The sequence below is a fragment of the Mobula birostris genome, chromosome 3, assembly GCF_030028105.1.
Source record: "Mobula birostris isolate sMobBir1 chromosome 3, sMobBir1.hap1, whole genome shotgun sequence".
NCBI classification, from domain to species: Eukaryota; Metazoa; Chordata; class Chondrichthyes; order Myliobatiformes; family Myliobatidae; genus Mobula; species Mobula birostris.
In genome coordinates this window covers 15869358-15893399 of record NC_092372.1, presented here as the reverse complement: position 1 = coordinate 15893399, position 24042 = coordinate 15869358, and the positions used below count along the sequence as shown (strand labels likewise).

At 41.4% G+C, this 24042-nt stretch overlaps 1 protein-coding gene across 12 annotated transcripts in view; it reads right to left on the bottom strand.

Annotated features, from left to right (window-relative positions):
- The window catches only part of znf532 (zinc finger protein 532), a 177346-nt gene that overhangs the window by 23875 nt on the left and 129429 nt on the right, over positions 1-24042 (bottom strand). For all 12 annotated transcript variants that reach the window (XM_072252264.1, XM_072252266.1, XM_072252269.1 and 9 more), the window contains 5 exons: positions 23679-23857; positions 22616-22792; positions 11916-12078; positions 9933-10211; positions 219-331 (listed from right to left, as the gene is read on the bottom strand). In XM_072252264.1, coding sequence (XP_072108365.1) covers positions 219-331; positions 9933-10211; positions 11916-12078; positions 22616-22792; positions 23679-23857 — 911 coding nt within the window. The remainder of the gene's footprint in view (positions 1-218; positions 332-9932; positions 10212-11915; positions 12079-22615; positions 22793-23678; positions 23858-24042) is intronic.

Below are 24042 nucleotides of genomic sequence, written 5' to 3'. Positions count from 1 at the left end.
TGTGGGAGGAAACCGGAACACCCGGAAGAAACCCACGCAGTCAAAGGGAGGACGTACAAACTCCTAACAGATACCATCAGAATTGAACTCTGAACTCTGACCACCCAGCTGTAAGAGCGCTGCATTAAATGCTACACTAACCCTTTATGCCCCCTTATGAATTAATCAATTTATAACTGGGTCATCCATTTTCACAAGCACTTTATTGGTGTACTCACCAGCATGTGTAGACTTTTCGGATACCCTTGTGCTTGATGCGATTATGTCGACATAGACTATGTGAGGAGCTGAAGGATTTTTCACATTGACGGCAGGGATGCTTCTTCATTTGCTGTTAATAAAACATCGCACTGTTATAACCATCACAGGTGATTATATTTTAATATAGAACTAAGTAAATCTTTTGAGTAATACTCTGGCCCACAACCGAACAGACACTTTACTATAACAATGCTTGAAAAAATTAACGACATCCTTGACAACAGCAACAATGTTACTGACGGTACTGTGCAAAAGTCTTGGGCACATATTTATAGCTAGAGGGCCTAAAACTATTGCACAGTACAGTACTTGTCAACATGGAGAAGAAAACAACTTGTAAATCTGACAGGAACAAACAATGTTGGGAATGGAGCGTGTGGAGCGCCTTGAGAGGGGTGTGGAACAATTGGCAGAGAAGAAGTATGCGTTATTTCAAAATTAAATCCAAATTAAGTCCACTGTGATTCAATGATGTAAACCAATAAAACATGAAAACTTCTAAGGAGGGGTGGAATAGATTTTAAGGGTACTGTGTGTATGTATGTATGTATATATGTACGTGTGTGACTTTTGCACAGTACTACATATATTTTGGAGTGCAAAGATACTGTGTACTACATATATTTTGCAAAATATTATAAATTTGACTAAGACTTTTACACAGTACTATACTTTAAAATACATCTGCAGATACTCAATAGTTAATTCTGCCACAAAATTTAAACTTTACCTGCACTGAAGTTATTACAAATTTACTTGGGTCAATGATACAATGACCACTTCATCAACACCTTTGTTCCATCTGCCACAGGTGGCCACCCATTTTAGTTCTACTTCCCTTTCTCATTCCAACATGTCAGACCATGGCTTCCTCTACTGTCCTGAAAAGGCCATCTTCACCTCTGGAAGAAGATGGTGCCAGCAAATGATGTTACCACAGGCAACATTCTCCAGATGGTCCACATAACAGTTTCTTTCACTTCTTTTAAATGTGATTCTGGTACTGTTGGAGCCTGTGATCTACAGTTTGATGGTGTTTTTTCGGGGCAATTGAGCGATCTGACGCTCTGCTGTCTCTGAGAAGATTCTGGGAGGCAAGCGGCCTCGATGTCAAAAATCTTAGAGACAGCACAAGCCCATGATCGACTCCATTTCTCACTGATTAAAGAGAGGAAGATTGAAAGCATCGAGGCAAGTGAGTGTTCAGTGCCGTCTGCTTCTGGCTTGCTGCTGCCGGAGGAAGTTGTTTGTTTGTGACGTTCTCTCCCTCCCTCGCTCACTGCTCCTGAGGGAAGACCCCTGCATTCAAATGACCTCTCTCTCCTCGATACTTTCGGAGGATGGTGCTGGAGCAAAGTTTAACTGATGCGGTTTGTGAATTGGTCTGTAGTTCACACTATGATGTGTTTTCTGGATTACGGTCGCTCCTTTCTCTGCTGCTATTTTTGGGTGACTTTGAATCGGGGCGGCCTGCAAATAATTGTGCTGAACTGAATACGGACTCTTCAATTTTGTATTTTATATTCTGTGTTTTCGTTCATTCTCTCTTGTTTCCATTTGTGCGAGGTGGGGTTGATGTCCTTGTTGCCACTTGCGCGATTTGTTTATTGTGCGTGAGGCGACTGATTTTGTTTCCATTTTGCGTGATTTTTTTTGCACAGGGGCTTGATGTTCTTGTTGCCATTCGCGCGATTTGGTTTTTTTTTGGCGCGTGGGGGGGGGTTGTTTGATGTTCTCTCTTTGAACAGGTTCCATGTTTTCTTTCTTTGTTTTGTTCCATGGCTGTCGGTGGAAAAGACGAATCTCAGGGTTGTATACTACATTCACACTTTGCTAATAAATGTACTTCGAATCCTTTGAATCATATTCCATCTGGGTAGCTTCCCACCTGGCAACATGAACATCAATTTCTCTAACTTCAGGTAACTTCCTATCCAGCCCCAGTTGGGCAGAATTTCCCCACCTGGCCATCACCTCCCGTTGGTGCCCCTCCTCCTTTCCTTTCTTCCATGGTCCACAGTCCTCCTCTACTAGATTCCTTCTTCTTTAGCCCTTTACCTCTACTCCTCCCTGTTTCTCACTTCATTCCTCTTCCCCCACTCACCTTCCCCCTCACCTGCTTTCACCTATCACCTGCCAGCTTGTACTCATTCTTATTTTGGCTTCTGCGTCCTTCTTTTGCAGTCCTGATGAAGAGTCTTGGCCTGAAACGTGGACTGCTTATTCATCTCCTGACCTGCTGAGTAACTCAAGCATTTTGTGTGAGTTGCTCTGGATTTCCATCATCTGTAGAATCTCTTATCTCAATGAAATCATTGATTTTTTTCAATACCTTTTTGTCATGCAAAAGCTTTTGTTTCATTTCAGATCTACTCCACACTATTTTAACTTACATTAATATGGGGGGTTACGTAACAATAAGACCCTACAAGCTTTACTGAATTGTTCCTCCAGGCAAGACTTCCTATGAATTTTGACAAACCCAAAGCAAGAGTTTCTCTTTATATTTTACTTTTATTACTCAGAGGTCTCATGCTACTCTCAAGCTCTAAAAAAAATACTTCTACAGATCATAAAGCAATAAGACATAGGAGCAGAATTGGACTATTTGGCCTATCGATTCTATTCTGCCCTGCCAACCAATCATGCTGATTTATTATCCTTTTCAACCTCAGTCTCCTGCCTTCTTCCCGTAACCCTTGATGCCCTTAACAACCTTAATTTGAAGAACTTAACAACCTCTGCTTTAAATATTGCAAGCAACCTGGCCTCCACAGCTATCTGTACCAATGAATTTCACAGATTTATCATCCATGGCTAAAGAAACATAGAAAACCTACAGCACAATACAGACCCTTTGGTCCACAATGCTGTGCCGAACATGTACTTACATTAGAAATTAGATAGGGTTACCCATAGCCCTCTACTTTTCTAAGCTCCATGTACCTATCCAGGAGTCTCTGAAGAGACCCTATCGTATCCACCTCTACCACTGTTGACGGCAGCCCATTCCACGCACTCGCCACTCTCTGTGTAAAAAACTTATCCCTGACATCTCCTCTGTACCTGCTTCCAAGCACCTTAAAACTGTGCCCTGTCATGTTAGCCATTTCAGCCCTGGGAAAAAGCCTCTGACTATCCACACGATCAATGCCTCTCATTATCTTTAATACCTCTGTGAGGTCACCTCTCATCCTCCATCGCTCCAAGGAGAAAAGGCCTAGTTCACTCAACCATAAGGCATGCTCCCCAATCCAGGCAACATCCTTGTATATCTCCTCTGAACCCCTTCTATAGTTTCCACACCTTTCCTGTAGTGATTCCTGTAGCGTAGAAATTCCTCATCTCTTTTTTAATTGGAAACATCCTCTTCATGGAGTGTAAAAGCCCCAAAATATTGCTGCAAGTTATATTTCTTACTAATAAGAAATCATAGAATTTAATGTATTGTGTTATTCCATGTTCAAATATAACATGATTAAATATTAAAATTATGTCAAGGAATACAGTACATGTTTTCTAGACTTTGGAAAAATATTTTCTTTCACTGGAACAGCAAGTAATGAAATGCCACACAAAATAATTCAGAAGCAATACAGTTCAACATGGTATTGTTTTAAAAGCCAGAACACACCAAATACTTGGTGTTCATTGATAAATCAGATTTATAAACTTGCTACAAACTGAATAGAGCAGTTGAGTAACCAAATCTGTGCCAGGAATAAGCCCTAGCAGACACGCACAGTCTCAGGGAATCTGTAGTTTTGTACACTGACCTCATCCCAGCTGAAAAGATCAACATTCTTGTTTAGAAGGGTACGGTAGATAGTATCTAGTCAAAAACACTATTGAGGATCCCTATCAACCTTCCGACAATCTCTTTGACCCACTACCATAAGGAAGGAGGTACAGGAGCATCAGGACTAGGACTGTCAGACTGGGTAACAGCTTCTTCCCTCAGACCGTGAGATTAATGAACACCTTGCCACCAATGAGGTCTCATCACGAGGACAGCATGCTGTTTACTACTTACTGTTTACCTGTGCTGTGCAATTCACATGCATTTTAAACTATATTTTATTAACTGATGTTTTGTTCCATGTGCTGTGTGTGATATATATTTTGTGGGTGTACCGTTGTCCAGGGCAACATTGTTTCAATAGGTTGTATATATGTATAGTCAGATGACAATAAACTTGAACTAATGGAGAAAGGATCTAAATCTACCCAGCTCAACACGTTGCTGGGCCCTGCCTGGTACTTGGGTCAAGACTCACATGATCCACAGCAGAACACCAATGCACAAGTCTAGGAACAGATCACCCTTTCAAGGGAGATTTGTAACATGAAGGTCAAATCAAATGGTGAACACAGAACATAACACTGCATGGATCTTTTGGCACATAACGTTGTGCCAGTCTTTTAACCTACTCCATGATCAATCTAACCCTTCCCTCTTATACAGCTCAAAGCCCTCTACTGATTACATCCATGAGCTTATCTAAGAGTCTCTTAAATATTCCTAATGTATCACCCTCAACCACCAACCACAGCAGTGCATTCCAGGCACCCACTACTCTATGTGTAAGATAAAACACTACCTCTGACAGATCCTAGAGACTAGGAGTTTTTTTTTAAATGCCATAGACCAACCCTATTAAGCAAAGGTTCCCTGGACCACAGGTTGGGAACACTTGCTCTAAACTTTCCTCAACTCACCTTAAAAGTACGTCCTCTGGCATTGTCGTCCCAGGAAAAAAGTGTTGGCTATCTATTCTGTCTATGCTTCTTGTAATATTATACATTGCAGAGGAAAAAAGTGCTCCAAATTTTTCCTAGAAAGGCAAACTTTCTGACGGATTACACTGGCCTTGTATATCCAATCTCAATCAAGCTGTTCTGAATGACTGGCACCACCCAGCATGATTTTTAAATTACAACAAAAGCAGCTGACTACCTGCGGACAAATAATCATTAGTTATATCTGATTTACCCCAGAGGAGCAGAAAGGGATGAACTTTGTATTTGCAATAACCAAATACTGCAGGCCTCGAGCTGCAGAGACAGGATGTTCATTAATAGTCAGAGCAATAATGTGCCCTAAATCATAAAGAGATAGACAAAATGGATCCACCTACATAGTGACTTATGTAGACATTTGTAAACTAATCAACATTGTAATTTATCTTTGCTGCAGATTCAACAGGAAACAGTATCTGTTACCAAGTTCCATTTCATATGAAAATTCATCTCGTTCACTGTTGTCCTTTAAAAAAGGGAATCTGCCATCCTTAGCTCGGTTGGCTGATCTGGGACTGTTGATTCTGAACTGCCTTTTGACAATCCCAGCAAGCGAGTTATTGTGTCAAACCTCTACAAACAAAAACAAGAATAAAGACTGGACTTGAGTGCCTGACAATTCATCATGCACCTTCTTGTCTCCCTGCACTGCACTTTCTCTGTAGTTGCAGCACTCACTGAATGCTGGAGGATCTCGGCAGGTCACCCAGCATCTATGGAGGGGAACAAACAGTCGACATTTCGGGCTGAGACACTTCATTATATGTGTTACTCTGCATTTCTATATCTGCAGAATCTCTTGTGTTTATAATTCTGCATTGTTGTTGTTTTGCCTTTAACTACTTCAATACACTGTGTAATAATTTCATCTGTATGAACAGTACGCAAGACAAGCTTTTCACTGTATGTTGGTACACATGACAATAATAAACCAATTCAATTTAACAAGTTGCTCCTGTCTTATCAGCCCCATGTTTGCTTCCTACACATTTTTATAAACTATTTCCTCAATTGTTTTTCATCCCCTTACCCTAAAGCTTCCGATTATTTATTTAGTGATACAGTGTGGAGAAGGACCTTCCAGCCCTTCCGCCCCAACAACCCCCAACAAACCCGATTATCTCTAACCTAATCATGGGACAATTTACAATGACCAATTAACCTGCCTGGTATGTCTTTATACCGTGAGATGGAATCAGAGGACCTGGAGAAAACCCATGCAAAACACAGAGGACACATTACAGAATGATGCCAGAACTGAACTCTGATTTATATGTATATATTTACTGTAAATCACAGTTATTTCTCTATTATTATGTACTGCAGCCGCAAAACAACAAATTTCACGAGATATGCCAGTGATATTAAACCTGATTGTGATTCTGAACTCCAGAACACCCTGAGCTGTAAAAGCATCACGCTAACTACTTTGTTACCTTTTAATTATCTTTTACTCTCTTCTCCATGACCAGTAACTTTGCTCACATTTGAGGGGCTATGCTGAGCAATTGCAGCACACATTCTGGTTAAGATTTGTCACTTTGATGAAAAAACACAACACTACTAAGTGTCAAAAGGACACGGGAGTGACTCGAAGAGCTCGAATGCACCAGTTATGCTGGCAGATCATTCCACACTCTCATGACTCTCTGAGTGAAGAAGTTTCCCCTCATGTTCCCCTTAAACTTTTCACCTTTAACCCTTAATCCATGACCTCTAGATGTAGTCCCACCCAACCTCAGTGGAAAAGACCTGCTTCAATTTAACCTATTGTTAAATAAATGATGTAAACAGTGATGCCGGTTGAGAGGAGGTGGTGAGGTCTTGTTGGTTTCAGGTGTACTCTTTTTATAATCAGAATACATCAAGTTCCAAATGCGGCTTCTTTGCTCCAAATTAACCCAGTCAGTAATTACTACCACGTGCTACACTAAATCATTACCATTGGGAGACTGACATACAGTAGTTACTGAAGCATATCTGAATTACTATAATTTAGGTAATGTATCGCTACCTGAGGGTGGTGAGGTGGAGATAGGTTTCTACCAAAGGAGATGTAAGGCGCTCTTTCCCTCCGCTAGCCTGCAGGTCACCAGTGAGCAAGGTGTGACACCTGCATGAAACCATGGGAGCAGCTGGTGGATGGTCATATGAGCAGGTGGAAGCACAGAATATATACATTCCAAAGAGGAAGAAGCATTCTAAAGGAAAAATGGCACAACCATGAAGTCAAAACCAACATAAAAGCCAAAGAGAGGACATATAGTAGAGCAAAAATTAGAAGTTGGAGGATTGAGAAGCTTCTAAAAACCAACAGGCAACTAAAAAAATCATTAAAAAGGTATAGAGAGAATACAAAAATAAGCTAGCCAGTAATATTACAGAGGATACCAAAAGTTTCTTCAGATATGTAAAAGAGAGGCAAGAGTGGATATCGGACCGCTGGAAAATGATGCTGGAGAGGTAGTAATGGGAGACAACAAAATAGCAGGTGAACTGAATAAGCATTTTGCATTATTCTTATGGTGGAAGACATTAGCAGTATGGTGGAAGTTCCTGGTGCCAGAGGTCATGAATTGTGTGAAGCTACCAGAACGAAAGAGAACAACTACTACTACTTCTACGTCGACTCAGGCCTAGGGGGCCGGTGTCGGGCACGATGACGGACTGTTCTTGGAAAACTGAAAGGTCTGAAGGTAAATAATGTCACCTGGACCAGATGGTGTATATCCCAGAGTTCTGAAACAGGGGGCTGAAGAGATTGTGGAAGCATTAGCAATGAACTTTCAAAAATCACTAGATTCATTAGATTCTGGAACGGTTCCGGAAGACTGAAAATCGTAAATGTCACTCCACACTTCAAGAAGGGAGAGACGCATAAGAAAAACTATAACCCAGTTAGTCTGATGTCAGTGGTTCAGAAGATGTTGGAGTTGATTTTTAAGGACAAGGTCTCAGGGTACTTGGAGGCACATGATAAAATAGGCCATAGTCGACATTGTTTCCTCAAGGGAAAATCTTGCCTGACAAATCTGTTGGAATTCTTTGAAAAAATAACAAACAGGATAGACAATGGAGAATTGGTTGATGGTGCGTACTTAGAACATCAAAAGGCCTTTTACAAGGTGCTACACGTGAGGCTGTTTAACAATCTATGAGCCCACGGTATTACAGGAAAGATTCTAGCATGGATAAGACAGTGGCTGATTGGCAAGAGGCAAAGAATGAGAATAAAGAGAGCCATTCATGGCTGGCTGCTGGTGACTAGTGGTGTTCAACAGGAGTCTGTGTTGGACCGATTCTTCTTATGTTATACGTCAATGATTTGGCTGGTGGAATTGATGGCTTTGTTGCAAAGTGTGCAAGTTATCTGAAGATAGGCGGAGGGGCAGGTAACCTTGAGGAGATAGTGAGGCTACAGAAGGACTTGGACAGATTGGGAGAATGGGCAAAGAAATAGCAGATGAAAAACAGTGTCGGCAAGTGTATGGTCATGCACTTTGGCAGAAGAAATGAAAGGTTTGACTATTTTCTAAACAGAGAGAAAATATAAAAAAACTGAGGCGCAAAGGGACTTGGGAACCCTTGTGCAGGATTCCCTAAAGGTTAATTTGTAGGTTAAGTTTGTCGTGCGGATGGCAAATGCAATGCTAGCATTGCTTTCAAGAGGTCTAGAATATAAAAGCAAGGATGTAATGTTGAAGCCTTACTGCTGAGACCTCACTTGGAGTATTGTGAGCAGAAAGGATGTGCTGAAACTGAAAAAGGTTCAAAAGAGGTTCACGAAAATGATTCCAAGATTGAATGGCTTGTCACTTGAAGGCTGTTTGATGGCTCTGGGTCTGTATTCACGAGAATTCAGAATGAGGGGTGACCTCATTGAAACCTATCGAATGGTAAAAGGCCTTGATAGTGTGGATGTGGAAAGGATGTTTCCTTTGGTGGGGGAGTTTAAGACCAGAGGACACAGCCTTAGACTAGAGGGGTGTCTTTTTAGAACAGAGATGTGGAGGAATTTCTTTAGCCAGAGTGGTGAATTCTTTGCCACAGGCAGCTGTGGAGGCCAAGTCTTTATGTATATTTAAGGCAGGGATTGAGAGAGCCTTGATTGGTCAAGGCATGAAGGGATACAAGGAGAAGGCAGAAGATTGGGGCTGAGAGGAAAATTGGATCAGCTATGATATAATGGAGGAGCAGACTTGATGGGCCAAATGGTCTGATTCTGCTTTTCTATCTTATGGTCTTATATCACAAGTCCTGGTTATGTGACCACTGACACCAGGCAGACAATCTCTGAAGTGTTCAGAAGAGGCAATGGCAAATGACTTCTGTAGAAAAATTTGGCAAGATCAATCATAGTCATGGTAAGACCTTGATCGCCTGCGACACAGCACATAACGAACAAATGAACAATTTCTACCCGATCTTATACGCTTTCACCCGATGAGCCAAGTGGCCTAATACTACTCCTATGCCCTATGGCTTCTTGGAGATCACTATCAAAGTTCAAAGTAAATTTATTACCAAAGTAAATATGTGTCACCATCTACTACCCTGAGATTCATTTTATTGCAGCCATTTACAGAACAAAGAAATACAACAGAGTCAATGAAAACCTACACACGAAGACTGACAAACAACCCATGTGGTAAAGAAGACAATCTGTGCAAATATAAAACAGTAATAAATTAACAAGTAAGTAAATAATACAGAAAACATGAATTGTAGAGTCCTTGGTTGTGGAATCAGTTCAGTGTTGATGTGAGTGACGTTAACATTCCTAACGGATTCTTTCATTTAATAGTTTACTCTCCTTGCAGAATTCCTGAACTCAGTACATATTGCACTATTCCATCCTACTTGGCTCTTACCTTTCCATGGTCTTTCTTCATGTGAGAAATGTAGTCCTCTCGTTCAGGAAACCATTCTTCACAGTCCTGACACATCCATCCCGGATTATTTGATTTTGACCGGCTCCCAGTTTTCCTCACGACGATTGAAGTTTTCTTCCCGAGTCGGTCAGTGCCATTAACAGCTTTCCCGTCAGCTTTTTTCTGTCCAGCTGATGAAGTTAAAGGCTTTGTGACCACTGGCTCTTGAGGTCCCAGGTTTGGGGGACCCTCAATACTCTTAAGAGTTCCATGCATGGACTGCAACATGAAAGAATTGAGGGATTTAGTCATAATTCTTACACACGTTTGTATATTCAACTGGTTACAAAGTCATGGAATCATACAAACCCTTCAGCCTACCACATCTACATTAACCATCAAACATCTATCTACACTACCACTGGTTGGTCCATAGCCTATTAACATTTTGGTGATTCGAGTACTCATCCAGAATTTAAATATGCTGATACTTTTTTGCACCACCTCCTCACACCTTGTGTTCAAGACTTAAATCACCTTCTAAATCTTACCCCTCATCTGAAACCTATGGCCTCTAGACTTGGACACTTCTGCCATTGGGGAAAAGGTTACAACAATATTTTTAAGCAAAGTTGATTTATAATTGGAATTACATCCAAAAATTGATCCTATTTTTGGTTTAGTGTCACCACCACTCTGCATTTTACCACAAGAAATTGCAGAGTCATGTGCACAACTCAGGCTGTCACGGAAATCAGCCTCTCCTCGATGGAATCTCTGCACTTCTCGAAGCCTCGGTGAAACAGCCAGCATAATCAAGACCCTCCAACTCTGGACACACTCTCGTCATTGGCAGAAGGTACAAAAGCCTGAAAGCACATACCACCAGGCTCAAGGACAGCTTTTTACTAAGACAACAGAGTAGTTCCCTAGTATGATAAGATATTCTCAACCTCACAATCTACCTTGTTATGATGTTGTATTTTGTTGTTTAGGGGCACTGCACTTTCAATGTAGCTGTCAGACTTCATTATGTAGAACAGTGCATCACAGTTCAGGCCCACGATGTTGTGCCGACCTTTTAATCTAGTCCATGATCAATCTAACCTTCCTCTCCCACCCTCCATCTTTCTTTTATCCATCTGCCTATCTAAGAATCTTTTAAATATCCCTAATGTATCTGCCTCGACCACCAACCCTTGACGGTGCATTCCATACACCTACTCTATGTAAAAAAACCATGTGACATCCCTCTTAGATTCCTTCCCCTCCAACCCTTTACCTCTCCCGCCCACCTGGCTTCACCTATCACCTTCTAGCTATCATCCTTCCCTCCCCCCAAATTTTTATTCTAGCATCTTCCCCCTTCCTTTCTACTCCAGATTGCATCGCCTCTGATCTGGGCCGACATTTACGTGTGGGACGGCACCTAATTAATTAGCTTGTTTATTTTGGCTTTTTTCTTAAAGACGTGCTGGGTGCGTTCTGGCTACCGCTGTCCCGCTGCATTCTTCGTGGCAATGTATCGGTTTGCGGCCCGGAGGTTGGGGACCACTAGTCAAAGTACATAGGGAGACTCCAGGACTTTTTCTAAATAGTTCACAGATGTGGAATTTGTTGACAATCCCAGTACAGCTTGTTGATTTTGAATTATCCCTAAACTGAGGAGGCAGTAACAAGTCAACCACATTGGTGAGTCTGGAGTCACATATAGACTGGTATACGCGAGAGTGACATTTCTAAAAGGCATCAGTGAACCAGAGTCCAGTACTGCCATAGTCAATTCCTAAAGAGATTAAGCTTTTCTTTTAATTCCAGATTCATTATTTGAATCCAGTCGTCATGGCAGAATATAAATCTAGAATCAACGGCTCAGAACTCTGACTGCCAATCCAGTAAAAAATTCATTGAGGTACATCTCATAAATAAGAGAACCAAATAATTTATCTATTTCACCAAGGTTGTGGTAGATTTAGCTGGTACCTTAATGTGTTCCACCATGAGTTGTTTCTGTGCATACAGCAATGCACAGTCTGGGCACTTAAATACAGAAACTTTCTGCTTAGCAACATGTTGATCAAAATGGCTGCATAACAAGGTTTGTTGCGTAAACACGGTGTCGCACATGGAACATTTGTAGATTATCCTGAAAACAAGGAGGGAAAAAATAATTTACTTTTCAAGCATTTCCAGACAGAATAATTGCAATTTAATGTTTTGTGCCTATTTCTATGAAGAATAGAATAATCAAATATTTTAACTAAGCAAACTAATTTCAGTTTTAAACACAAGTGATTATGCAGATGCCGGAACCAGAACAACACACAAAATGCAAGAGGAATGTAACAGGTCAGGCAACATCTATGGAGGGGAATAGACGGACAAGGTTTCAGGCTGAGACATGTCACCAATCCTGATGAAGGATCTCGGCCCAAAAGGTTGACTGTTTATTCTCATCCATAGATGCTGCCTGATCTGCTGAGTTCCTTCAGAATTTTGTGTATTGCTCTCAATTTCAATTTTGTCATAAAACCATTTATTCCAGTAAATCACTGAGCTTTACTCTGGCGTAGCACTGCCAATAGTAAAGTCAAAAATGAGATAAAGTAAACCTAGATGAGACACAAAAATTTTGAAAGTAAGCTTTTATTGACAAGTATTTTCCTTTTCATCTTTGTTATGCGTTTCAGCATGGGGTACAGCATGGTCCATTTTCTTATTTAAGTGTGAGGTGAAACATTTTGGAAAGTTAAGCTAGAGTACTGTGAGTGGTAATACACTTGGGAGTGTAATGGAACAGAGGTTCGTAGGAGCACAAGTACATAGTTCATTGAAAGTGGAATCAGGGTGGTGGAAGAGGCGTTTAGCACACTGGCTTTTATCAGTCAGGGTCTGAGTTTTAGGGAGAAATTGGCTATGCTAGATCTTGGGGTCCCTAGGACACTCAAAGCTGCTGTACAGGTTGACAATGTTGTTAAGAAGGTGTATGGTGTGTTGGCCTTCATCAACCGTGAGACTGAGTTCAACAGCTGTGAGGTAATGTTACAGCTATACAAGACCTTAGTTAGACCCCACTTGGAGTACTGGGTTCAGTTCTGGTCACCTCACTACAGGAAGGATGTGGATACTACAGAGAGAGTGTAGAGGAGATTTACAAGGATGTTGCCTGGATTGGGGAGCATGGCTTATGAGAATAGGCTGAGTGAACTTGGCCTTGGAACGACAGAGGGTGAGAGGTGACCTGATAAAGGCGTATAAGATGATGAGAGGCATTGATCGTGTGGATAGCCAGAGGCTTTTTCCAAGGGCTGAAATAGCTAACATGAGGGGGTATAGTTCAAGGTGCTTGGAAGTAGGTACAAGGGGGATGTCAGAGGTAAGTTATTCCACACAGAGTGGTAGGTGTGTGGAATGTACTGCTGGCGGCGGTGGTGGAGGTGGATACAATAGGACTCTTTAAGAGACTCTTAGATAGGTACATGCAGCTTAGAAAAATAGAGGGCTATGTGGTAGGGAAATTCTAGGCAGTTTCTAGAGCAGGTTACGTGGTTGGCCCAACATTGTGAGCTGAAGGGCCTGTAATTGCTATGTTATGTTTTTTCCTTGGAGAATGAGGGACGACCTTGAAGAAATGGTTAAAATTATGAGAGACATAGAAAAGGTGGACAATAGCAGTCTTTTCCCCAGTGTAAGGGAGTCCTAAAGTAGGGAGCATAGCTTAAGGTGAAGGGAGAAAGCTATAAAAGAGACCCGAGAGCTGTACATGGATCGATATGTCAGAGGATGTGGTTTAAGAAGCACTTGGAGAGGTACAGTAACGGAGGGAAGGGGCTGACAGGAAATTGGAATTCGCTGGATGGGCACTGTGGTTTGCATGGACTCACTGGGCCACAGGACCTATATCCATGCTGAATTGCATGATGACTTTATTACAAATAGTGTTTAAATTAATGGGAAGAGCTAATACTCCAGGAAAAATACATACAAATAAGAAGAACTTACAGAACTAGAGTATATCAGTGATAAAAAAAATTAAAACATAAAAAACATGCTTTAACGTACAACTTATAAAATCACTTCATTTGTACAACAATATTACATTGTCCACAAGTAGTTATATATTGCTAGCTGCCACATTTCCAGCAATTTAAGGCTTTGCCTGGATGAACAGTAAAGACATGAGCTCTAGCTGAATGGTTTACAGGAAATACAAATCAATAGAATGCCAGATTACTGAATCTCTGTCTAGGAGCTTAGTTCAAATCTTAGGTTTAATCATCACTGTAAAATCCTCCAGCTAAATTTCTTGGTTTTCATCTCTGCTTCCAGTATCAATGTTCAAAAGTAGCAATGGAAGGTACTGTATCAATAATGCATTGTTTTTTGTCACTTCATATGTTAGTTAAGCACAAAAATGCAGAGTAGAACATTTGCTTTGTTCAAGAACCAGAAATTATGATAAATCTGCCTTACGTTGATCAAAGAAAGCCTAAGTTAGAAGCGATGCATGTGAAGTATAGCTTTGCTGGGAATAGGCTTTGATTTTGAGATCCAATACCAGGTAGAAGGGCAAGGGTACTGCCTGGAAGTTGCCCTCCAAGCCCCACACCATCCTGACTTGGAACTCTACTGCTGTTCCGTCACCATCTCTGGGTCTTTCTAATGATTGAAGGAGCAAATAGAACCATGTCAGCAGTTACACTTTTTGTCTAGTAGCTTATCAAATGAGCAGAAGGAATGACAGGAGAAACTTTTTCTCTACATCAATTTAACAGTGCCAAAGAAGGGAATGCAAAAGTGAGGTGACATTGTACCCACTTTCAAAGTTCAAAAATACAAAATGCATTTATCATCTAAGTATGTATATAGTACACAACCTTGAGATTCATCTTCTTGCAGGCAGCCACAAAACAAAGAAACACAATAGAATTCAGGAAAAATCCCCACACCACAAACACAGTCATACATCCAATGTGCAAAAATGAGAACAAATCATGAAAACATTAAAAAAAAACACAATCAGACAATCCACAGAACATGAAATGCAGAGTCCCCAAAAGTAAGTCCACAGCCATGGAGCCTGTTCAGTGCAGCAGCCGGTCCTGGGAGCCCATTGGCTTCAGGCCACAGTAGTAAGGTCAAAAGTCAACCAGGGCAATCAAGGCAGCTCTCTAAAGATTCAAGATTTATTACATCTCTCCCTGTAATGAGCCAGTGGACAGGTTCGAGATTTTCAGGAGACAAAACCCTTTACATCATAAGAATTCAACCACAAAATGGCAGAAGGCTACAACTATTATGACCTAGATCCAACTATGATTACCTAGATAGGTTGGTGGTATGGTAGTGTAGCAGTTAGCATAATGCTTTACAGCATCAGCAATCGGAAAATCAGGGTGAAATTCCCACCGCTGTCTGGAAGGAATTTATACATTCGCCGCGTGACTATCTGGGTTTCCTCCAGGTGCTCCAGTTTCTTCTCACATTTGAAAGATACACAGGTTCAGGGTTAGTGAATTATGGCTACGTTAGTGCTGGAAGCATGACAACACTTGTGAGCTGCTTCCATCACATCCTCAGATGGTGTTGGTCATTGACGCAAAATGGCACGTGTCACTGTACATGTGACAAATAAAGCTAATCTAATCCAGATAGGAGGGAAACTGAGTGGTGCCATAAAAATAACCTCTTACTCAATGTCATCAAGACCAAGGAGCTGATTATTGAGCAGCAGGAGGAAACCAGAGGTCCACAAACCAATCCTGATGAAGGGTCTCAGCCTAAAACATCGAGTGGACTCTTTTCCATAGATGCTGCCTGGCCTGCTAAGTTCCTCCAGCATTTTGTGTGAGGTCCATGAGCCAGACCTCATTAGGAGATTAGACGTGGAGAGGGTCAGTAACATTAAATTCCGCAATGTTATTATTTCAGAGGACTTGTTCTGGGCTCAGCATGCAAGTGCAACTACAAAGAACGCATGGTAGTGCCACTACTTTTAGGTGTATGGCTTCTAAAAACCCCGACAACTTCTATAGATGTGTGGTGGAGAGTACCTGGCTGCATCACAGCCTGGCATAAAAACACCAATGCCCTTGAATGGAAAATCCTATAAAAAGTAGCGAGTACGGCCCAGTCCACCATAGGTAAAACCCTCCCCAACATTGAACATATGGACATAAAATGTCGCAGGAAAGCAGGATCCATCATCAGGGACCACCACTACCCTTGTCATGCTCTTTTCTTGCGAATGCCATCAGCAAGAAGGTACAAGAGCCTCAGGACTCACATCAACAGATTCAGGAATAGTTATTACCCCTCAACATCAGGCTCTTGAACCAAAGGGGATAACTTCACTCAACTTTACCTGACCCATCAATGAAATGTTCCCACAACCTATGGACTCACTTTCAAGGACTCTTCATCGCATGTTCTCAATATTGTTTTTTTTTGTAGTTGCACAGTTTGTGCCTTTTGCACGCTGGTTGAACGGACAAGTTGGTGTGGTCTTCCACTGACTCTGTTATGGTTATTATTCCATAATAGATTTATTGAGCAACACACATCAAAGTTGCTGGTGAACGCAGCAGGCCAGGCAGCATCTCTAGGAAGAGGTACAGTCGACGTTTCAGGCCGAAACCCTTCGTCAGGACTAACTGAAGGAAGAGTGAGTAAGGGATTTGAAAGTTGGAGGGAGAGGGGGAGATCCAAAATGATAGGAGAAGACAGGAGGGGGAGGGATGGAGCCAAGAGCTGGACAGGTGATTGGCAAAAGGGGATACGAGAGGATCATGGGACAGGAGGTCCGGGAAGAAAGACAAGATGGGGGGGGGACCCAGAGGATGAGCAAGAGGTATATTCAGATTTATTGAGTATGCTCACAAGAAAATGAATCTCAGGGTTGTAAACTGTGACAATATATTTGATAATAAATTTACTTTGAACTTTGAGATCTTATAAAGTGAAGACTGAGGAAGGAGCAAGGAGGAGAAAAACATTGGGAAAAAGTTTAAGAGACCAAAGCCAATGAGAAGCTGACCAAGGATGCAGTGCAATCCTTGCCTTTTGTACTGGAGTTGGGAAGTACAGTAGGTATGTGGCTGGATTGGAAATCTGTAGTGATACGTAATACTGAGAGAACAGCGATTTATGTGACTGATTGCACAGACTCTATGAACCTTCTCTCCACCCGACGCAGCTCATCCTGCCGAGTTCCTCCAACTTCCGTAGTTGTTTGCTCCAGATTCCAGCATCTGCAATCTCGTGTGTCTACATACAAATTTATTTGAGTTTATCGACGCAGTGAATATTGAATCACAACTTTCAATAAAATATAAAAAGATTGCAAGAGAAGTCGTGCCATCTCAATAAGCATCAAGGTCAAGGATCAGAATTTGTTGCCAGGATAAAGGACAACACATTGTATGCAGGTCAAAGATATCTAATAATGAGATTCACCAAGAAACCACAGGATATAAAAAAGGAATGTTTTATTAAAAGGAAGAACAGGAAAAAAAGTAAGAAAAAGAAAGCAAATTGGACTTCATAAATCAAAGTATTGAGCACTAGAGTTGGGATGTTATGTTGAAGTTGTATAAAACATAGGTGAAGCCTAATTTGGAATATTGTGTCTAGTTCTGGTCACCTACTGTACCTACAGGAAAGATATCAATAAAATTGAAAGACTGCAGAGAAAATTTACAAGAACCGAATAGGTTAGAACTTTATTCCTTAGAGTGTAGGAGAATGAGGGGAGATTTAATAGAGACAGAAAAAATCATGAGGGATCTAGATAGGGTAAATGCAAGCAGGCATTGAGGTTGGGTAAGACTAGAACTAGGGATCATGGTCAAAGGTGAAAGGCGAAATGTTTGAGAGAAATATGAAGGGGAACTTCTTCACTCAGAAGTGGTAAGAGTGTGAAACGAGCTGCAGTGAAAGCGGTGGATGTGGTTTCAATTTCAACATTTAAGAGAAATTTGGATGGGTACATGGATGGGAGGAATATGGAGATCTAGGGTCCAGGTGAAGGCCGATGGAATTTGGCAGACTAATAGCTTGGCAAGGACGAGAAGGGCTGAAGGACCTGTTTCTGTACTGTTGTGTTCTAGGACTCTATGATCGATTATTGGAAAAGGCATAATGCAACAAATCCACATTTGAAAATGATCAAAAACTGCTCACCATTTAGACCATAAGACATAAGTACAGAATTCAGCCATTCAGCTCATCGAGTCTGCTTCATCATTTCATTATGGCTGATCCATTTCCCTCTCAATGCCATTATCCCGCCTTCTCCCCACAGCCTTTTATGCCCTGACTAATCAAGAGCCTAACAGGACATTAAAAGCAACTTGTTAATGCTCCCAACTTTAACATAATTTCATCTTTTAGTTCCAATCTTGTTAAAGGAATAATTTGGGAGGAAAAAGAAAGCACAGGTCTGAAGTCCAACAAATATACAGCCTTGATTCTATTGCTGTAGTGCTGTAGTACCTCCAGTAACAAACAATATGCCACATCACGCACCACTGAGCCCAAAAGAAACAAAGCCTGTTAACACTTTCACACAAACAAGCACATCAAACAAAATCATGGATGAGAAACTGCTTCAAAATGTCAAGAGTACAATGGTTCTAATTATTTTCTTCTGGGAACCTGGTTATTTCACATTTTGGTGCGTCACTGGATAATTTTTTCCAGGAACTTTCTTCTAAACAGGTGCAGTTTGTCACACTGGGTTTACATTTAAAAGACTGAAGATCAGTGGAATATTAAGCTGATTTGCTGTCCTGTTCTCTACAAAGTTAAAAGTAAATTTATTATCGAAGTACACATATGTTACCATATACAACCCTGAGATTCATTTTCCTGTGGGCATACTCAATAAATCCACTGAATAATAGCCATAACATAATCAATGAACAATCACACCAACCCATACCTTACACCTAAAAATATACCATCAACATGTTTTAGAAGCGTAATCTTTAGCTATTGATGTTCAAAAAGACAATCACAGCTTAAAGACACAGGTCAAATTCCAATTGGACACACTTGCAGTAGATGCTGATTTTAGATGAACACAAGCCTCAAATTTCCTGCCAAAAATAGGTGAACAAAAACTTTTGTCAGCAGTCTGAGCCACATTTCTGCCTTATGCAGCAGGCGACCTTAAGTGATAGAGTCAAACAGCACGGAAACAGACTCTTCAGCCTAACTGGTCCTTGCCAACCAAGATGCTCATCCAACCTGGACCCATTTGCCAGTGTTTGGCTCGAAACCTTCAACACCTTTCAAATCCACCTACCTGTCCACCTGTCTTTTAAAAGTTGCTATTGTACCTGCCTCAATCACTTCCTCTGGCAGCTCATTCCACATATGTATCACCCTTTCTGTAAAGACGTTGCTCCTCCAGTTCCTCTTAAATGTCTCTTTACTCACCTTAAACGTATGCCCTTTATTTCTTGATACTCCAACTCTGAAACAAAAACACTGAGTGTCTCAGTCCCTCAAGTCCCAGCAACAATTTTGTTAATCTCCTCTGCACTCTTTCCAGCTGAATGAGATCTTTCCTACAGCAGTGTGACCAAAACTGAACACAATATTCCAAATGCGGCCTCAACAACATCTTGTACAACTACAGCATAACATCCCAGCTTCTATATTCAATGCCCTAACTGCCAAAAGCCTTCCCGGTGTACCTGTGATGCCACAATCAAGGAACGATATTCTTGTAGTACTAGGTCACTGTTCTACAATGTGCCCCAAGGACCTACTCTCACTCTGAAAGTCCTACTCTCATTTGGCTTACCAAAATGCAACACCATTGACTTACCGGTATATAAATTAAACTTCATCTGCCATCCCTCAACCCAATTACCCAGCTGATCGAGATTCCTCTGTAAATCCTGCCAGCCATATTCAATGTCAATGATGCCATCTATTTTTGTTTCATCTGCAAATTTACAAACTATGCATCTTACATTCTCATCCAAGTCTATTATACAGATGACAAATAGCAATAGGCTTAGCACCGGCCGCTGAAGAACACCACTAGTCATGGGCTTCCAGAACAAAAAAAGCCTTCTACCATAACTCCCTTCCACCTGTCATCATGCCAATTGTGTATCCAATTAGCCAGAGAAGATCTAACCTTTCAGAGCAGCCTGCCACATGGAACCTCATCAAAGTCCTTAATGAAGTCCTTATAAACCACGTTTACTACCCTGCCCTCATTGACTTTCCTTGTTCAGATCACCAAAAAACTCATTTAAGTTCAAAAGGCATGATCTCCCATGTAAAAATGTTGAATACTCCTGATCAAACCCCTTCTTTCCAGAAACATCTCATCCCTCAAAATCCTGTCCAGTAATTTACTCAGCACAAATGTGAGGCTTGTTGGTCTATGGGTCCCAGGTTTTTCTTTATCACCCTTCTTAAATAAAGGCACAATATTCTCTACCCTCCAGTTCACTGGCACTGGTTAACGATGATGCATATACCTCAGCCAAGGCTCCTGCAATTTCTTCTGCAGCCTTCCCAGTGTTCTTCAAAACGCCATGGAGATTTGTCTACCTTCATACCTTTTAAGATATCCAGCACTACCTCTACTTTAATGAGGACTATCTCTACGACTTCCCAATTTACTTTCCCTAGTTCTGAAATCTTCATCTTTCTCCACATTAAAATGAGAGGATAGTTATTCATTAAAGGCTTTGCTCACCTCCTGACACTTCATGTAAAGATACTGCCTACAGTCTTTGAGCCCGATGCTCTCTCTACTCTTTTTCATTTAATATTGTTATACACTCCGTATGAATTTTCTTCAACCTTCTTTGCCCAAGCTATCTCATGCTCATTCCCACCCCCCCACCCTTCTGTCCTCCTGATTTCCTCCTCCCCCTACATCTCATTTCCTCCTCCCCCTACATCTCCTATACTCTTCCTGGGGTTCACTTGAGCCCAGCTGTCAGTCCTGACCCATGCTCCCTCTTTTTTCCTGGCCAGTGCCTCGGCATCCCAGGTTCCCTACTGCCATCAGCCTTGTCTTTTTCACTACCAGGAACATGCAAACCTTGAGCTCTCACTATCTCACCTTTAAAAGCTTCCCACTTGCTTGTGCAGGCTCTTGGCTCATACAGTCAAAATTTGCCTTTGCAGTCAAATTTAGAGCTTGCAGCTGTGGAACAATTCTGTCACTTTCCATAAATAGATTACAACTAACAGACCTATGGTCACTGGTCCCAAAGTGCTGTTACACTGTCATGTCAATCATCTGCCCTGCCCTATTATCCAAGAGTAAGTCGAGCTTTGCCCTCTCCCTCATAGGGCCCTCTGTATACAGTATTGCCCGAGGAAACTTTCCTGAATGCACTTAACAAATTTCATCTTATCTAAGCCGATATGGCAGTCTCAATCTGTTAGGAAAGTTAATATCCCCTCTATAACAATCCTATTATTCTTGCAAGTGCACAATCTCCTCACATATTTCTTCTTTTGAGTCCTGTTAACTCTTCCGGATTCTATAGAACCATCCTAACATTGTGATCTTGTGCTTCTTATTTCTCAGTTCCACCCATAAAGCCTAATTCTTCAGCAATTTAATCTCTGACTACTGCTATGACATTCCCCTTTATCTAAAAGACAACTCCCTTTGCAAATCTGCCTGCCAGGATATTGGTCCCCTTCCATTTCAAGTGTACAGATCAACCATCCCAGAAGAGATCGGCTTTATTTAATACATGTTCATTGAAAACATAAAGTGAGATGCATTGCATTCATTAGGGATGTCCTGGGACAGTCCACAAGTGTTGCTGCACATTCGGTACCAACATAGTATGCCCACAACTCACTGACCCTAACCCTAAGTCTTTGGAATGTGGGAGGAAACCAGAGCACCTGGAGGAAACCTACATGGTCATGGGGAGAACATAGAAACTCCTTACAGACTGCTGCAGGATTTGAATACCAATCAAGGATCGCTGTAAAGCAATGCACTAATGTCTGGAATTGCCGACCTGTGGTCCACGGACCCCTTGCTTAATGGTATTGGACCATAACATTTTGAGGGTAGGCCTCAAAATCCTCGGCCTTGCCTGCTTTTGGCGACCGAGAAGGAGGTCGAATCGTTCGGACAGAGATGGCGCTCAGTACTCAGTGTCGGAGAGCTGATCAGAGCTCAAAGTTTTCATATGACTCAGAGTCGGATTGTGGTCGGCATGGCAGGGAGAGTTTTTCTTCCTTCTCCTGTCTGCGTGAGATGTAGGACATCTGAGAAACTTTGAACTTTACTGTGCTCATGGACTTCTTCATCAAGTTATGGTATTGTGCACTGTTGTAACTATATGTTATAATTATGTGGTTTTGTCAGTTTTTTCAGTCTGGTCTGTCCTGTGTTTTGCGATATCACACCGGAGGAAATAATGTATCATTTCTTAATGCATGCATTACTAAATAACAATAAAAGAGGACTACGTGTCTTCATAATCTAAAAAAGGTTGGGAACCCCTGCACTAACCCTATTTGGGTTAACTTTTATCTTGAAGGTCATTTTAGAAGAAACTTGACTGAAATTGTCCTAAATCAACTGATTTGGACCTTTACTTCCAGAAGCCACATTCTAGGTAATAGAACAGCACCACCACAATAATAAACAAAATCTTTGTGGACAATCTCGTACTTACTTAGCTTCACCTATTTTGACGCCTGGGTGCTGTGTATAGGCATGTGAATGGGTACTCGGTGCCGACTTGAAAGCCATCGGGCAGATAGGGCACTTATAGAAGATCTCGCAGTGAGCACCCTGGATGTGAGACTTGAGTGCAGCTAGGTCAGCATAGACGACACCACAGTGTATACAGCTGCAGGGAGAGAAATAAATGGTAATCAGGAATAGAATACAAGCGTTATTCGTGCAACATGGTGAAAATGAATATCTCAATCTAACTTGTGTAGTATCACATACTCAAGGCATTTATGTATTCAAATTGCAAATTGTTTTATTCACCACTTTCATAGGTTCCACTATTGCCTTAACCCACACCCCCACTTTGTAGCAAGTCAAACATGGTGAAATATTATCGTATCTTTCCCCAAACATGAACGGGCTTGCTGTGTGATTATGCAAGTTAAAGGTTTCAATACTTCTTTTTTTGAATAATTGATCAAATAAGAGTGGTTAGTGGTTTTCCCTGAAGCATAGGAGAATGAGGGAGGATTTGATGGAGACAAACAAAATTATGAGCAGTATAGATAGGGTAAAGATGCAAGCAGGGTTTATCCACTGAGGTTTCTGCTGAAGATCAGAGGTTATGTGTGAAAGGTGAAAAGTTTAAGAGGAACATGAGGGTGAACTTCTTCACTCTGCGGGTGGTGAGAGTGTGGAACGAGCTGCTAAAGAAGGTGTGGATGCAGCTTCCATTTCAACACTTAAGAGAAGTTTGGATACGTACATGGATGGGAGTGATATGGAGGGCTATGATCTGGGTGCAGGTCGATAGCACTGGGCAGAGTCACAGTTTGCCATGGCATGGATGGGTTAAAGGGCCTGTTTTTGTACTGTAGCGCTCTACAACTCTAGCAGGCCAGCTGAAAACAAGGAAGGGTCAATAAAATGTAGATTTGGGGTAAAGTTGCAATAAGGTAAGTTGTGGCAGAGGCACAGGAAGAGGAATTTCACTCCTGGTTCCATCAATAGTTTATAAATATGGGAATAAACATAGTAATTAGCACAAACAGACAACTAACCGGTATCCCACTTTGCGAGTGTAGTGCAGGCAGTTCTTGGTGACATGAGTCTGAAAGTGCGAGGACCTGCAAATCGCTCCACATTCTGGGCACGTATACGGAGATTTGTGTTGATGTATTCGTAAGTGCGATGAGAAGCTGCACTTGTTGGGAAGTAACATCTGGCAGATCTGACATGTCTGTATTGCGAATAACACACAAAAACGTGTAATTAGTAACATAACCTACTCGCTTCATGACAATAACATTGCTGGAAACTACAATACCAACATCTAGCATTTACACAGTGAGGCTAATATGGTGGAGATACATTTGCAGAAGCTTCACTGATACATATTAAGACAAATATCACACATCAGGCTGC